Genomic DNA, 13,600 nt, shown 5'->3' on the forward strand with positions numbered 1-13,600 from the left:
GGAGAAGGGTCTAGGCCTGAAACGTCAGCCTTCCTGCTCCTCTGATGCTGTTTAGCCTGCTGTGTTCACCCAGCTCTACACCTTGTTATCTCAGATTCTCCAGCATCTGCAGTTCCTACTATCTCTGAAGTAAATATACTTAGTAGGGCATACAGCTGATGACATGATAAATAACCAAAATGTAAATACTTATGAAGCTCTAACAGCTTTCGATAATTATTTTAACCAGAGAACAAACAATATTCTTGAAATATTTTGCAACTTTTAACATGAGGGTTCAGCATCCAGGGGAATCACAAATAAATTCATTAATGACACCTATAGATTGTGTTCCATAGTCTTACCAGACCACAGGACTGTTCTCTCATTAGAGAAATCAACTGCTGGTGATTTAACCTGAGAGTCACTATATTTCAGGTGAGAAGAGAGGTTGTGTCCTTCATGGTAACTTCAGCTGGTGATGGGAATTGGACCCACACTGTTTATATCACATTCCCTCACAAACCAACCATCCAGCAAACTGAGCAAAACTGATTGCTCTCCCCTACCCTGACCCCTTAAGGTGTCCCATTCAGATCAAATGCCATAGCTAATGTGACAATGCACAGGCTTTCAAGAGGTTATTTTGTCCTGTTGTTGTTTTTGAAGAGAGGTTGTAAGACAGAGGTGCCCAGCTGACTACTAAAGACCACTTGAGTAAACAGCTTCTGAGGAATTGGGTTTTTTTAAAAAGTTGGAACAATGGAAACAGCCTGGGTGTGGCCAGCTCTCACAGACCAGGCTTTCTAGTTTTTTCTTTAGTTTTTAGGTTTAGCTATAAGCAGAAGCTATTGGGTTTCAAAAAGAGTTGGCAGCTTCAGTGAATGTCTCCTAGCTGCCACTGTCTCCGAATTTTCTCATGATGTTTTTTTCCTCCTGGATCGGAAAACTGCATGTGAGAAACTGTATCTAAATTTGCCTTTTTTTGCCAAAGGCTGTGTTTATGGGATGTTACTGTATTGGAACAGTTAGTTAGTAATAGTTATTTATCTATTATTCTGTTAAGATTTTCAGTAAAGTTAAGTAATTCTAAATTCTTCTTTCTTTGGTTGTATTTTAACTACAGTGTTTAAATAAATTGTGTTTTGTTTCACATCAAGTAGTTTGACCAGTCACATTGCATTGGGAATAGACACTTTACATTTGCCTTTAAAATAAGAAAGGTTAGGATCTAGGCCACCTTCTTAAAATATTTTGAGAGGATCTGATCTGGTCCATAACAATAACGAAACAGAAGTTACAGCTTACAGAGATAAGGCTACATGCTCCAGATGGAATAACTCAAGAGTAAACATATGCTACAAGTAAAATTGTAACACAAAGGAAGTAAGAGTTGAAAGCATGGCAAGTAAATCATAGCCAATATTTTGCCACTTCTGAGCCTGCACTCCTGTCTTGGCCTCAACGTACTGGAGGTAGCAGATGGAGTTCAACTAGTTCAGAAAGTAAGGAGGTATGGGATCCAGGGAAATTTGGCTGTCTGGATACAGAATTGGCGGTCCAATAGAAGACAGAGGGTGGTAGTAGATGGAAAGTATTCAGCCTGGAGCTCGGTGATCAGTGGTGTTCCACAGGGATCTGTTCTGGGACCTCTGCTCTTTGTGATCTTTATAAATGACTCGGATGAGGAAGTAGAACGGTGGGTTAGTAAGTTTGCCGATGACACGAAGCTTGGCGGAGTTGTGGATAATGTGGAGGGCTGTTGTAGGTTGCAACAGGACATTAACAGGATTCTGGGCTGGACAAAGAAGTGGCAAATGGAATTCAACCCGGAAAAGTGTGAAGTGATTCATTTTGGAAGGTTGAATTTGAATGCAGAATACAGGGTTAATGGCAGGATTCTTGGCAGTGTGGAGGAACAAAGGGATCTTGGGGTCCACATCCATAGACCCCTCAAAGTTGCCACCTAAGTTGATAGGGTTGTTAAGAAGGTGTATGGTGTGTTGGCTTTCATTGGCAGGGGAATTGAGTTTAAGAACCGTGAGGTTATGTTGCAGCTCTATAAAACCCTGGTTAGACCAGACTTGGAATGTTGTGTTCAGTTCTGGCCGCCTCATTATAGGAAAGATCTGGAAGCTTTAGAGAGGGTGCAGAGGAGATTTACCAGGATGCTGCCTAGACTGGAGGCCAGGTCTTATGGGGAAGGATTGAGGGAGCTAGGGCATTTCTCATGGGAGCGAAGAAGGATAAGAGGTGACTTGATAGAGGTGTACAAGATGATGAGAGGCATAGATAGAGTGGATAGCCAGAGACTTTTTCCCCAGGGAGGAAATGACTATTACGAGGGGGCATAATTTTAAGGAGATCAGAGGAAGGTATAGGGGAGATGTCAGAGGTAGGGTCTTTACACAGAGAGTGGTGGGTGTGTGGAATGCGCTGCCGGCAGTGGTAGTGGAGTCAGATACATTAGGGACATTTAAGCGACTCTCGGATAGGCACATGGATGATAGTAAAATGTAGGGAATGCAGGGTAGTTTGATCTTAGAGTAGGAAAATAGGTCGGCACAACATCGTGGGCCGAAGGGGCTGTACTGTGCTGTACTCTTCTATGTTCTATGTTCTATGTTCTAGTTCCAAGAGATCAAATGGTCCGGGCACAAACTGTTACCATCCATCTGGTCGGGGGTAAACTAGTAGAAGATTGCGTTGGGCTTCTTGGCAAAGGAAGACAGAATCTATTGATGTTACCTACGTTGAGATAAGAGAATTGTTTCATACTGTCAGCAGGAAGGACGTTTGTGAAACAAACATAATTAGAAGTTGCTCAAGAAATTCAGCAGGTCTGGGAACATCTGTGTTCAGAGTTACTCTTTACATAAGGCTGGAGTCTGTTACCCTGCCCACTAGGCAATGGGGAGCTACAATTGGAGATGGGGCTCAATGGTCGCGCCCATGTTTAATGGAGGACCTGTGAAAGGAGGCCTGGCTGTGTTGCTCCATCCATTGGGTTTTGGAGGAGTTTCAGTAAGAAGTAACTTCTATCGCCTCACTCAATGATTAATAGATAATATATGTAAGGAACTGAGACTGTATGGTTGTACCTACTGAGCAATGGAAAAGCAATGAAAGGAGGCAAGGTTTTGTGGTCTCATCCAATGGTTAATGGAGGACTGGTGAAAGTACACAGGGCACTGTGTTCCTGCCAACTGAGCTGGAAAAGTAAGTGTGGCTCCTCCCACTGAGCTGGAAAAGAAGCCATGTTGGTGACTTTGAGAGTGCTGGAAATGTATTCCATTCCTATTATCACCAAATGATCTTCAATTGACAGAAATCACCAAAATTTGCCAGAAGCGGCAGCTATTAAGAATGAGGATAAGCACTACAATGCTGTTAAGTTAATTGGTAAATCATCACCTGAAGTTGGTTAGATAATAGAACAGCAAACTGAAAAAAATGATACAGCAGATTTAACTTCCTTGCTAGATGATGAGCTGACACAAGTTCAAGATCAACATTTCAATCTTTTGCTTTCAAAGGAGGATTATCAACGCCAGCGACAGAGATAATGGTAAGTAAGCTGCATTCTTCTAGTAATGCAATCAAGGATAAGAAACTGTCCAGTTCACCAGGAAGACATCCAAAGAGAGTGAAGTAAGGCGTCCAACCTGCTACGCAAGTTGAAATAAAGAGCTTACATAATTCAAAACAATGTCTCATCAGGTTGAAACTGAAGATTCGTTGAACAAAATGGAAATGAGCTACATGTGATTCCATAGAAGACAGACCAACATCTGGGCTCTGACAAGAAGCAACTTCCTGGTCTGAAAATGCAGGAAACCATGAGGAAGGAAGCACTTGTTTCAACAGTGCAGCTATCTTTCATAAGTCTATAAGAATTAGGAACAGAAGGAGGCTGTTCACGCCTCCCCCCCACCCACACCAAGCCTGCTCTACCTTTCAAAATGACTGTGATTATGCAACATTCCTCATGTCGACATTTGTGCATTATCCCCGTACTTTTGATTCCCTTACTGATCAAGAATCAACCTATCTCAGCCTTAAGTAAACATAAGGACACTGCCCCCACAGCTCTCTGTTGCAATCAGTTCCAAAGACCCACAACCCTCTGAGAGAAGAAACTCCCCCTCATCTAAGTCTTTAATTGGCAACCCTTATTCTGAGACAATCCCCTCTGGTCTTCGACTTTCCCATGAGGGGAACCATCCTGTCAACATTTACCCTGTAAAGCCCCTTAAGAATCCTATATATTTCAATGTGATCACTTCTCATTCTTCTAAATTCCAGTGAGTAGAGTCCCAGTGCTTTTAGCCTTTGCTGTTAAGATAATCCTCCCATACCAGGGATCATCCAAGTGAACATTCTCTGAACTGTTTCCAATGAAATGATACCTTTCTTTAAAAAGGGGGACCATAACTGCTCAGAATACTCCAGATGTCATCTCATTAGCACCATATGTTGTTGCAGTAAGACTTCCCTTCTCTTATACTGCAATTCTCTTGAAATAAGGGCCAAAATTCCATTAGCCTTCCTGATTACTTCTTACAATATACTGGGGAGTAACCTAGAGAAAACTGATGGACATTCATGCAATTAAAGTTTTCCAAGAATGTTATGAGGCAATTATCTGACTTAGCAGAGCAGAAGTCCCCTGTAAAGTGAATTCAGAAGATTATAAAGTTTACCAGAGAAGGTAATGGATCAACTACCAGATTAAGCAGCAACAACATCCTCTGTAAAGGACATCCTAAATATAAAAGATCCTTCAGTGGAGAAATAATTTCTAAATAATCAGATTCAAGGTCGACAGCCCATAAGCCTACCAATCTTCCATTTCCAAAGAGCATGTATTCTGGAAGAATAGTGAAAATTTCAGACTGCCTCAATTTATGAAGACAGAGACTTGGTGGGTTGGGGGGAGATGGGTACTGTTAAATGTAAAAGTAGTTAGACCCAGTATAGAAATGAGAACCATTGGTAGCACTCTACCGCAACCATTTCTTGTTTGTGGTTAGTTTTACAAGTATTCAATTCAACCCTCAACTTTGGACCCAATGTCGAGTGCACCACCTTTGATCTGACATCATACATAGAGTATTCTTCGAATTATGGCATCCCTTATCCCATCTTAGTATCAGACCTGAATCAGCACTGGAATGTTTCTTCTCCCTGATCAAATGTCTTGATGGTAAAACATCTTAACATTGATCAAAACCTTCAAAGATTCTCTGAAAATTACCTTTTCTTAATGAATCTGTGAATCTACATCTTGTCAGCTGAATAACTCTTGAAAAACAGATGAGTGGGTGAATATAATGGCTCATGTTCCTTTTCTTTATACACCATCCTTCATAATGCTTAACTCTACCACCACAAAACACAACAAATAAAATAATACAAATACATCCAATTTGCACATAGTTGCTGGTATTTATGACAGAACACATGGCTTTCAAATAGACTCAATAGAAACAAAAAGGAAAGGCTTGCAATTATGACAAGCTTTTCATGATTTCAGATTATCTTAAAGCAATCATGCAGCCCATGAAGTACTTTTGAAGAGTAGTCATCACTGTAGTGTAAGAAACATGGCAGCTTCTTGATGCACAGCAAGCTCCCGCAAAAAGAAACTGTAATAATTCCACAGAGGCCAGTATCCTGTCACTGAGTCACCCTTTATTTACAAATGCAAAGTACTTGTCGCAGGGCTGGCTTCCTCAGAGCCAACTCTCAGAGTGAACAGAACCTCTGAGGCTCCTGTTTATATTTTGCAAATAAGGGATTCTGATAAGGCAAACACAGGGCTCATGGGCCACTAGACCTTCCTGCATCAGCTAATGGCCTATATCACAATGCGATAGACCGGGAAACTCATCAACCTGACAACAGATGTTCATTGTCACTTATGTAAGAGAAGGCAGTGGAGAATCCGAGGGATTTAAGTGGAGGCTTTAATAAAGTTGTCTTCATTTTACTGCTGAGAGGTCATCGATTCATATTGTTCTGTAATGGAACTGTCTGATTTTTATCCGTGAGCACTATGTCAGTAAATAGAACTCAGTGTCAAATTTGCTACACCTTCTGGATTCACTTGCACTGAAAACTGTATATGAGCCTGCGTGCTATTTAATAATGAAAGGATTTATCTTTAAGAGCGTGAGTGGGAGGAATGAATCAACTTCTCTTAGGATCTTGCATTGAACAGATGTAGAGGTTTCTGAAAACACACACTTACACTAACACACTCACAAACATATACTCGCATACAAAGACATACAGATACATGCACATATACACACCTATATACACATAAGTGCACACATGCTCATACAAGCACACACACACATGTAGAACATGTAGACACACACACACAAACACACACACACATGATCATGGAATGAGTATTAAAGAGTATACATTCTCAAGCTGGTGTCCATGAGCTGTCATATTACAAGGCTGAATTCTAATTGCATTCTAAAACTTTAGAAATCTGAACTCTGATACCAATCTGCCCATTCCTGTGTTTAACTGATATGAAATATGGATTGGACGATACCACTCCTAGGAGGGAAATTGGCAATTGAAATACTTTAATGAGACTGGCCACCTCTGTTGTAACCTGTTTTAATAATTTTTTTTGTGAATGGTTGGATTTTCCAGGCCTTGGAAAACTAACTACTTGGAAATGTGTTATATGATTGTTAATGAACATAATATATAACTGATAAATAAAGGGCAGGTTTTGGTTGGCTGTACATTTTGTCACCTTGCGTGGCAATTACCTTTGATAAAAAAATGTTTGTGTGGAGAGCCTGTATTCAACAAGCACAGCAAAGAAGACACTTTGTGATAATTTTAACACCAGTCCTCCTCCTATACCCACCCCAACGTTCAAATAGGGTGAGTTTGCATTGGTGGAATGTTAAGGCTTTTAAAGCTTTTTGAACCCAACCCACCCACTGCTAGCAGAGAAGGTTGGAGCTGGATAACCAGTCCATTCCCATGGGAAGTGTCCATCACTAATATATTTGCCATCAGATTGCAGGCCTAAAAATTTACCTGCATTCCAGCTTTCACAAAACAGCTGGAGAGAGACAAGAACTGATGCATTGGACAAACAAGTGCTTTTCCAGCACTGCTTCTGAGTCCAGAGGAACAGGTATGTTTTCTTCCCTGGGTAGATCCTCTTAATTGATCAGATCCTTTACACCCTCCTGCGATCTGATGTTCTCCCCAATCCATCCTCCCTGGCCTGCGAACTCCTCCGTGTTGAAAGTAATGTCTGGCTCCTCTACAGATGGGCACCTTTAAATCTTTCTGCAAAATGATGATTTCCGTTCTTTAAGAGTCTTGGTCCATGTATAGCTTGAATTGGAGTAAGTCCTAGCCAAAGCAAACAGGTTCACTGTCAGATAAATCACTCTTTTCTGTACAATCTGTGATAACAAGGAAGATCAAGCCACTTGAGGGCGATGTTTCACTGCCTAACTGTCTAATGGGTTTTGACATGTTTTGAACAATAGCTGTAGTGTGAATTGTAGTCTTCTTCAGTAAAAGCACACAGTTTGAAATTAATGAATCTCTATATATCAGCTCTGAGGCCAATCCATTATCATTGAAAGGGCAAGTTAAGGGCACAATTTGTTTTTTTTGTCAGTTGAACTTCCGCTCACAAGGGCTATATATTACCCAGTACAATGCTTCAAAAGTATCACACTAGTCTGCAATTCGTGAATGTAAAAATACCATTTGAAGCACTTGAAATCCTCAACAATTATTTATGCTTTTATTCTTTTCTGTAATCTTCCGTTCCAGTTGCTTGCTGCTCTGTTGTTTCGCCCTGTTTGTCCAATTGTATCTGGCATTACTAACCAGTTGATCTTTCTGTTGTCTCCTAGGGCCACCCTTCATCATCTCTCCGCCTGAAAATATCACAGTAAATATATCCCAAGATGCCCTCTTCACCTGTCAGGCAGAAGCTTATCCTGGCAACTTGACGTACATCTGGTTCTGGGAGGAAGAGAATGTCTTCTTCAAAAAGTAAAGTCATAATTTCCTTATATGCTAATTCACATCTGTGTTCTGACCAGGTGATTTTCTTGTATAGCTCCTAATCCATTGGCAAACATGAGAATCTTTATTTTATTTTAGCAAGGTATTTTTCTTCATCTATTTTTAGGTATAAGTATTTTATTTCCTTTGAATTTTTTCCTCTCTTCCTTTCCAGACTGTACTAACCAATCCAATTTGCTTAATGCTGGTTACTGCAGTGCATCAGCCAATTCGATATCATTTGTGACCACATGTCCGCAGGCTGTTTGTCATGTAAGGCATCCGAAACCAGCCTGATCCAACCCTCAGACAATTTGCACATATGCCGACTTTGCAGAGGTGCTCATTGGAGAGCTCGAGAACTCGGGATTAATTTTCTTGCAATGAGACATTCTATTTGTACTTCATAAACTGTTCATTAATACAGAACCTGATTTTAATGTAAATATGCATGGTTTAGCCAAGAGTGCATTCAGTGATATGAGCCATTAATCTATCCCTGATTCTTTTGATAAATTATTTTGAACAGCACTCCCACCCTAGAATAGACAGTGACTAATTGAGAGAGTAGATCTGTGCTTTTTGACCTCCCTAACTCAATCTTAAAACCGGGTCTCTCTTTGTGAGCTTTATAAACATGAAGGAAAGTTTCCTCTTGTGTGTGAGTGCACAAGGCCAGTTCACAACCTAAGGGAGGTGTTGCAAATGGATGAACTTTCTTTCCTGCAGCTAAGGACTGAATCAATTCATTAAGCTTTTACTATGGATTTCTACTTCTATGCTTGTCCATTCGCTCCTTGAGTGGGACGTCACTGAGTATCAAAAACAGAAGTGAAAAGCCTGGCTTTCTAGGCCTCTGGCCAGTTCTGACCCACAGACAAAAAGATGTGCACTGACAACACTGTTCAACACTCAGACTTCAACAATTATATGCACAATGGCACCAACCACATCTCAGTGACTGGAAGATTTGAGTATGTTTATGTACATATTCTGGACTATTGGATGTTTTGTTGATCATAAACTGCTGGCAGCTTTTTTCACAAACTTTGCAGTAATTATTTCACCCGTTGTTTTACATCATGTGATGTTCATGCATCTAGATGAGGAGTGTCAGCACCAGTGGTGCACTTCCCATTGGGATTTGAGGACACAGATGTGGGACAAAACCTGTAAATGGAGTGGAAGTCAGACATAAAGGAGTGATTTCATTTAAAAAAAATTGTGTAGAGTGGAGGAAAAGGCCACCTGGCCTGAGCATTGTACCCATCTTTAAACCATGCTCTGCATTTTTATATTCTTGAGTAGGCAATTAAATGCTAATAAAGCTGCAAGCTTTCACCAGATAACATTCTGATGGTAAAATCTATTCCCTCTTCGTGGCTTCTTGATTTCATTGCTGGCCTGTATAAAATGTACCAATCACACATAATTTACAAACTGTATTTACATATCTGTGTGAAACATAGCATTTTTCCTACTCATTTCTATTCTCTAATTTAGATCTATAGATCTACAGATCAGATCTGTACCATCCACTCTACATCCTGTTCTAGTCTGAGTTTCACTGTGTCAATTTGAAATGAATGTGTGCCAACTCAGTAAAGTTTGACTGCCGAGCAGACTGGGTGAGAGTCATAATATCATTGATAAACAATAGTCAATGCTGACCTCCAAAGCTCTTCAAGTCAAATGTACTCCTTGATAATGCACCACTAATGAAATGTGGACATTCTGCCACCTCGTGGTAATGTTCAGGGGGTGCATTTATGATGGGATTTTTTTTAACAGCTGCCAACAGTGACCAGGCCATTTTCAAAGAGCTTCTGTACTTACAGTGAAAGGCACTTACAAAATAGCATTAATGGATTGGAGTTATAAACAAGTAATCCACATAGGCCCCTTTGAATCAAAACACATCTATGCAATGTTTTCTTAGTTTCTGAGCATGAGATAATAATGCAGTAAGACAAACTTGTGCTGTAATTCTTTTTATGCAGCAATGATTGTACTGAATTGAGAAGGAAAAGTTAGAGATAAAATAGAAACCAACATGTTTAAATTGGGGTATAGATGCCAGTTCCTTGTATATTTACAGTAAAGGATTTGGATCTTTACACCTTTTTTTTATCATTTTTGTCTGCTGGTTGCTAAATTGTCTCTATTCAACCCTCTTAATTTCAGGAGAGCTGAATTCAGAACAGTAACAAGCAGGCAGGTGCAATAGATGTGAAGCTGGAAAAGCAGAGCAGGTCAGACAGCATCCAAGGATCACGAAAATAAGTGTTTTGGGCCAAAACCCTTTATCAGGACTGGGGAGCGGAAGGGCAGCCCAGAAGTAAATAGAAGGAAGGGAGTGAGGCTGCATCCAGCTATCACCATCCCACCTACCCTTCCCCCAGCCCCAGTCCCCTCCCTCTATTTACTTCTGGGCTGCCCTCCCTCTTTCCAGTCCTGATGAAGATTTTTGGCCTGAAACATTGACTTTCCTGATCCTCAGATGCTGCCTGACCTTGTGTGCTTTTACAGCTTCACATCTGTTGACTCTGGCTTCCAACATCTGCAGTCCTTACTATTTACAAGCAGGCAGACTACTTGTGCCTTATGCACCAGATTCCATCTAACTTCTCCTCCTGCTGCATGGACCTGTGAGCTCCATGTGGAACTGGAAGTCAGTGCATCTGCACTCCCATTATGTAGAAACATAGAATATAGGATCAAAAGTAGGCCATTCGACCCTTTGAGCATGCTTCCATATTCAATGTGATCATGGCTGATCATCCAACTCAATACCCTGTTCCTGCTTTCTCCCCATATCCTTTGATCCCCTTTAGCTCTAAGAAATACATCTATCTTCTTGAAAACATCCTATGCTTTAGCCTCAGCCGCTTCGTGTGGCAGAAAATTCCACAGACTCACCACTCTCAGGATGAAGAAATTTCTCCTCATTTCTGTCCTGAAAGGTCTACCCCTGATCCTTAGACTGTCCCCACAGTTCTGGACTCCCCAGTCATCAAGAACATCCTTCCTACATCTACCTGATATAACTCTTTTAGAATTGTGTAGGTTTCTGTGAGATTCTCCCTCATTCTTCTAAACTCAAGTGAATATTGTCTTAAACTAATCCAGTTTCTCCCTGTATGTCAGTCCTGTTATCCCACTAATCAGTCTGGGAAACTTCTGTGCACTCTTTCAATAGAGAGAATACCCTTCCTCAGCTAAGGAGACCAAAACTGCACACAATACTCCAGGTGTGGTCTTTCCAATTCCCTGTACAGTTGCAGCAAGACATCCCTGCTCCTATACTTGAATCCTCTTGCTGTGAAGGCCAACATACCATTTGTCTTCTTCAGTGCCTGCTGCAGTTGTATGATTGCTTCCTGTTAGTTTCCTCAACACCATTTCTCCACTAATACCAATTTCTTTGAATTCCTCTTTCCCATTAGGCACAATATGTCACCATATAATTTGAATGTTATATCTGTCATCCTTCATGAAGATTGAATTTAATTGATCAGCCATCTCTTTGTTCACCATTATAAATTCCCCTGTCTCTGACTGCAGCGGACCTATATTCGTCTTTAAGAATCCTTTTCTCTTCACATACCTATAGAAGCTTTTACTATCATTTGTATGTTGCCTGCAAGCTTAATCCGATACTCTATTTTAGCCTCTTAATCAGTCTCTTTGACTCTCTTTGATGGAATCTAAACTGTTTCCAATTCTCAGGCCTGTGGCATTTTTTGGCCAATTTGTATGCCTCTTTCTTGGATTTAAAACTATCCCTAATTTCCTTTGTTAGCCATGGCCTGGCCACATTTCCTGTTTTATTTTTATGCTTGACTAGGGTGAATAACTTTTGAAGCTCATCTATTTAAATGTTTGCCATTGCCCATCTACTTTCATCTCTTTAAATATCAATCCTGAATTTATCATAATTAGCCCTCACCTCATGCCAACATAATTTCCTTTATTTTAATTCAGGATCCTAGTCTCAGAAACAACTACATCTTAATGTATTATTCTATCCTGTTGTGGTCTCTCTTCCGTAAGGGCCCATGCACAACTAAATGGTCATTCATTCCTTCCTCTGTGCACAAGACACAGTCAAGGATGGCCTTTCTCTCTTTGGTTCGTCAGAATCACAGAATCCCTACAGTGTGGAAACAGGCCACTCAGCCCAACAAGTCCACACTGCCCCACCGAAGAGCATCCCACCCAGACCCATTCCCCTACCCCTGCATTTCCCATGTCTAACCCACCTAACCTAAACATCCCTAGACGCTACGGACAATTTGGCATGGCCAATCGACCTAATCTGCACATCTTTGGACTGTGGCTCAGTGGTTAGCACTGCTGCCTCACAGTGCCAGGGGACAGGGTTCGATTCCACCCTCGGCGACTGTCTGTGTGGAGGTGCATATTCTCCCCGTGTCTGCGTGGGTTTCCTTCGGGTGCTCCGGTTTCCTCCCCCAGTCCAAAGACGTGCAGGGTAGGTGGATTGGCCGTGCCAAATTGCTCGTAGTGTTCAGGGATATTTAGGTTAGGTGGGTTAGACATGGGAAATGCAGAGGTAGGGGAATGGGTCTGGGTGGGCTGCTCTTCGGTGGAGCAGTGTGGACTTGTTGGGCTGAGTGGCCTGTTTCCACACTGTAGGGATTCTGTGATTGTGTGATTCTGACAAACCAAAGAGAGAAAGGCCATACTTGACTGTGTCTTGTGCACTGAGGAAGGAATAAATGACCATTTAGTTGTGCACGGGCCCTTATGGAAGAGAGACCACAACAGGATAGAATCACAAAGTACTGATTCATAAAACTACCCTGTATAGCCCGCATGCAGAAATCCTCTGAGCAGCTCTGTGGTTGCACAGCTTAGGGTGAAAGTTGCTGATGCTGTTTGATTCATCTGTGTCTTATTAAGTGCTGAAATTCAGGAGGAGAGAAGGTGCATTGATGAGCAGGACAAGCTGAGGGTCAAGACAAAACTATGAAGGTAAAGGAGATTTGAGGAAAAAAAGGAGAAATAGAAAGTGGGTGAAATTTGGCCTGAATGAGGAAAGGAAAAGGCTTGAATCTGTTGAAAGATCTTGCACTGTCTGTTATTGGTGAAGTTGGAATTCATTTCTCTAGGATATCTGATACACTTTGAGTGACAGTCATTCCTGAGATCATCTTTGAATGGCCTATCTTTCAATTTCAGGTTGTATGCCTAGTTCTGGAGTTTCTGATCCCCACCAGAGGAAATAGTTTCTCTCTGTCTATCATATCAACTCCTTAAAAATCTTGGATGCTTCAGCTGGATCACCCAGTAATCTTCTTTGTTTCCTGTGTTCAAGCCTTGGAATGGAACTCAAAAACTCACTTTCTAACTGGGGCAAGAATGCCAGAAGTTGAACTTGTGCTCCAAATTTGGTTGTTGGGCATGGGCAGGAGGTGGTAGCCATGCATTGAGGGGTAATTTAATGAGCAAATAGCAGCCATGGTTGAACTTGCTGGAAATGGATGAGTGCAGGGAGAGGTGAGGACCAGTGGTGATAGGAGCTATCTCC

The 13,600-nt window shown here is 41.3% G+C and overlaps 1 protein-coding gene across 1 annotated transcript in view; it reads left to right on the forward strand.

The window, feature by feature from the left end:
* The window catches only part of igsf9bb (immunoglobulin superfamily, member 9Bb), a 565,867-nt gene that overhangs the window by 420,943 nt on the left and 131,324 nt on the right, over positions 1-13,600 (forward strand). The window contains exon 6 of the mRNA XM_048615582.1: positions 7,896-8,037. Within this exon, the coding sequence (XP_048471539.1) occupies positions 7,896-8,037 (142 nt within the window). The remainder of the gene's footprint in view (positions 1-7,895; positions 8,038-13,600) is intronic.

This window comes from Rhincodon typus, chromosome 32 (genome assembly GCF_021869965.1).
Source record: "Rhincodon typus isolate 14 chromosome 32, sRhiTyp1.1, whole genome shotgun sequence".
NCBI classification, from domain to species: domain Eukaryota; kingdom Metazoa; phylum Chordata; class Chondrichthyes; order Orectolobiformes; family Rhincodontidae; genus Rhincodon; species Rhincodon typus.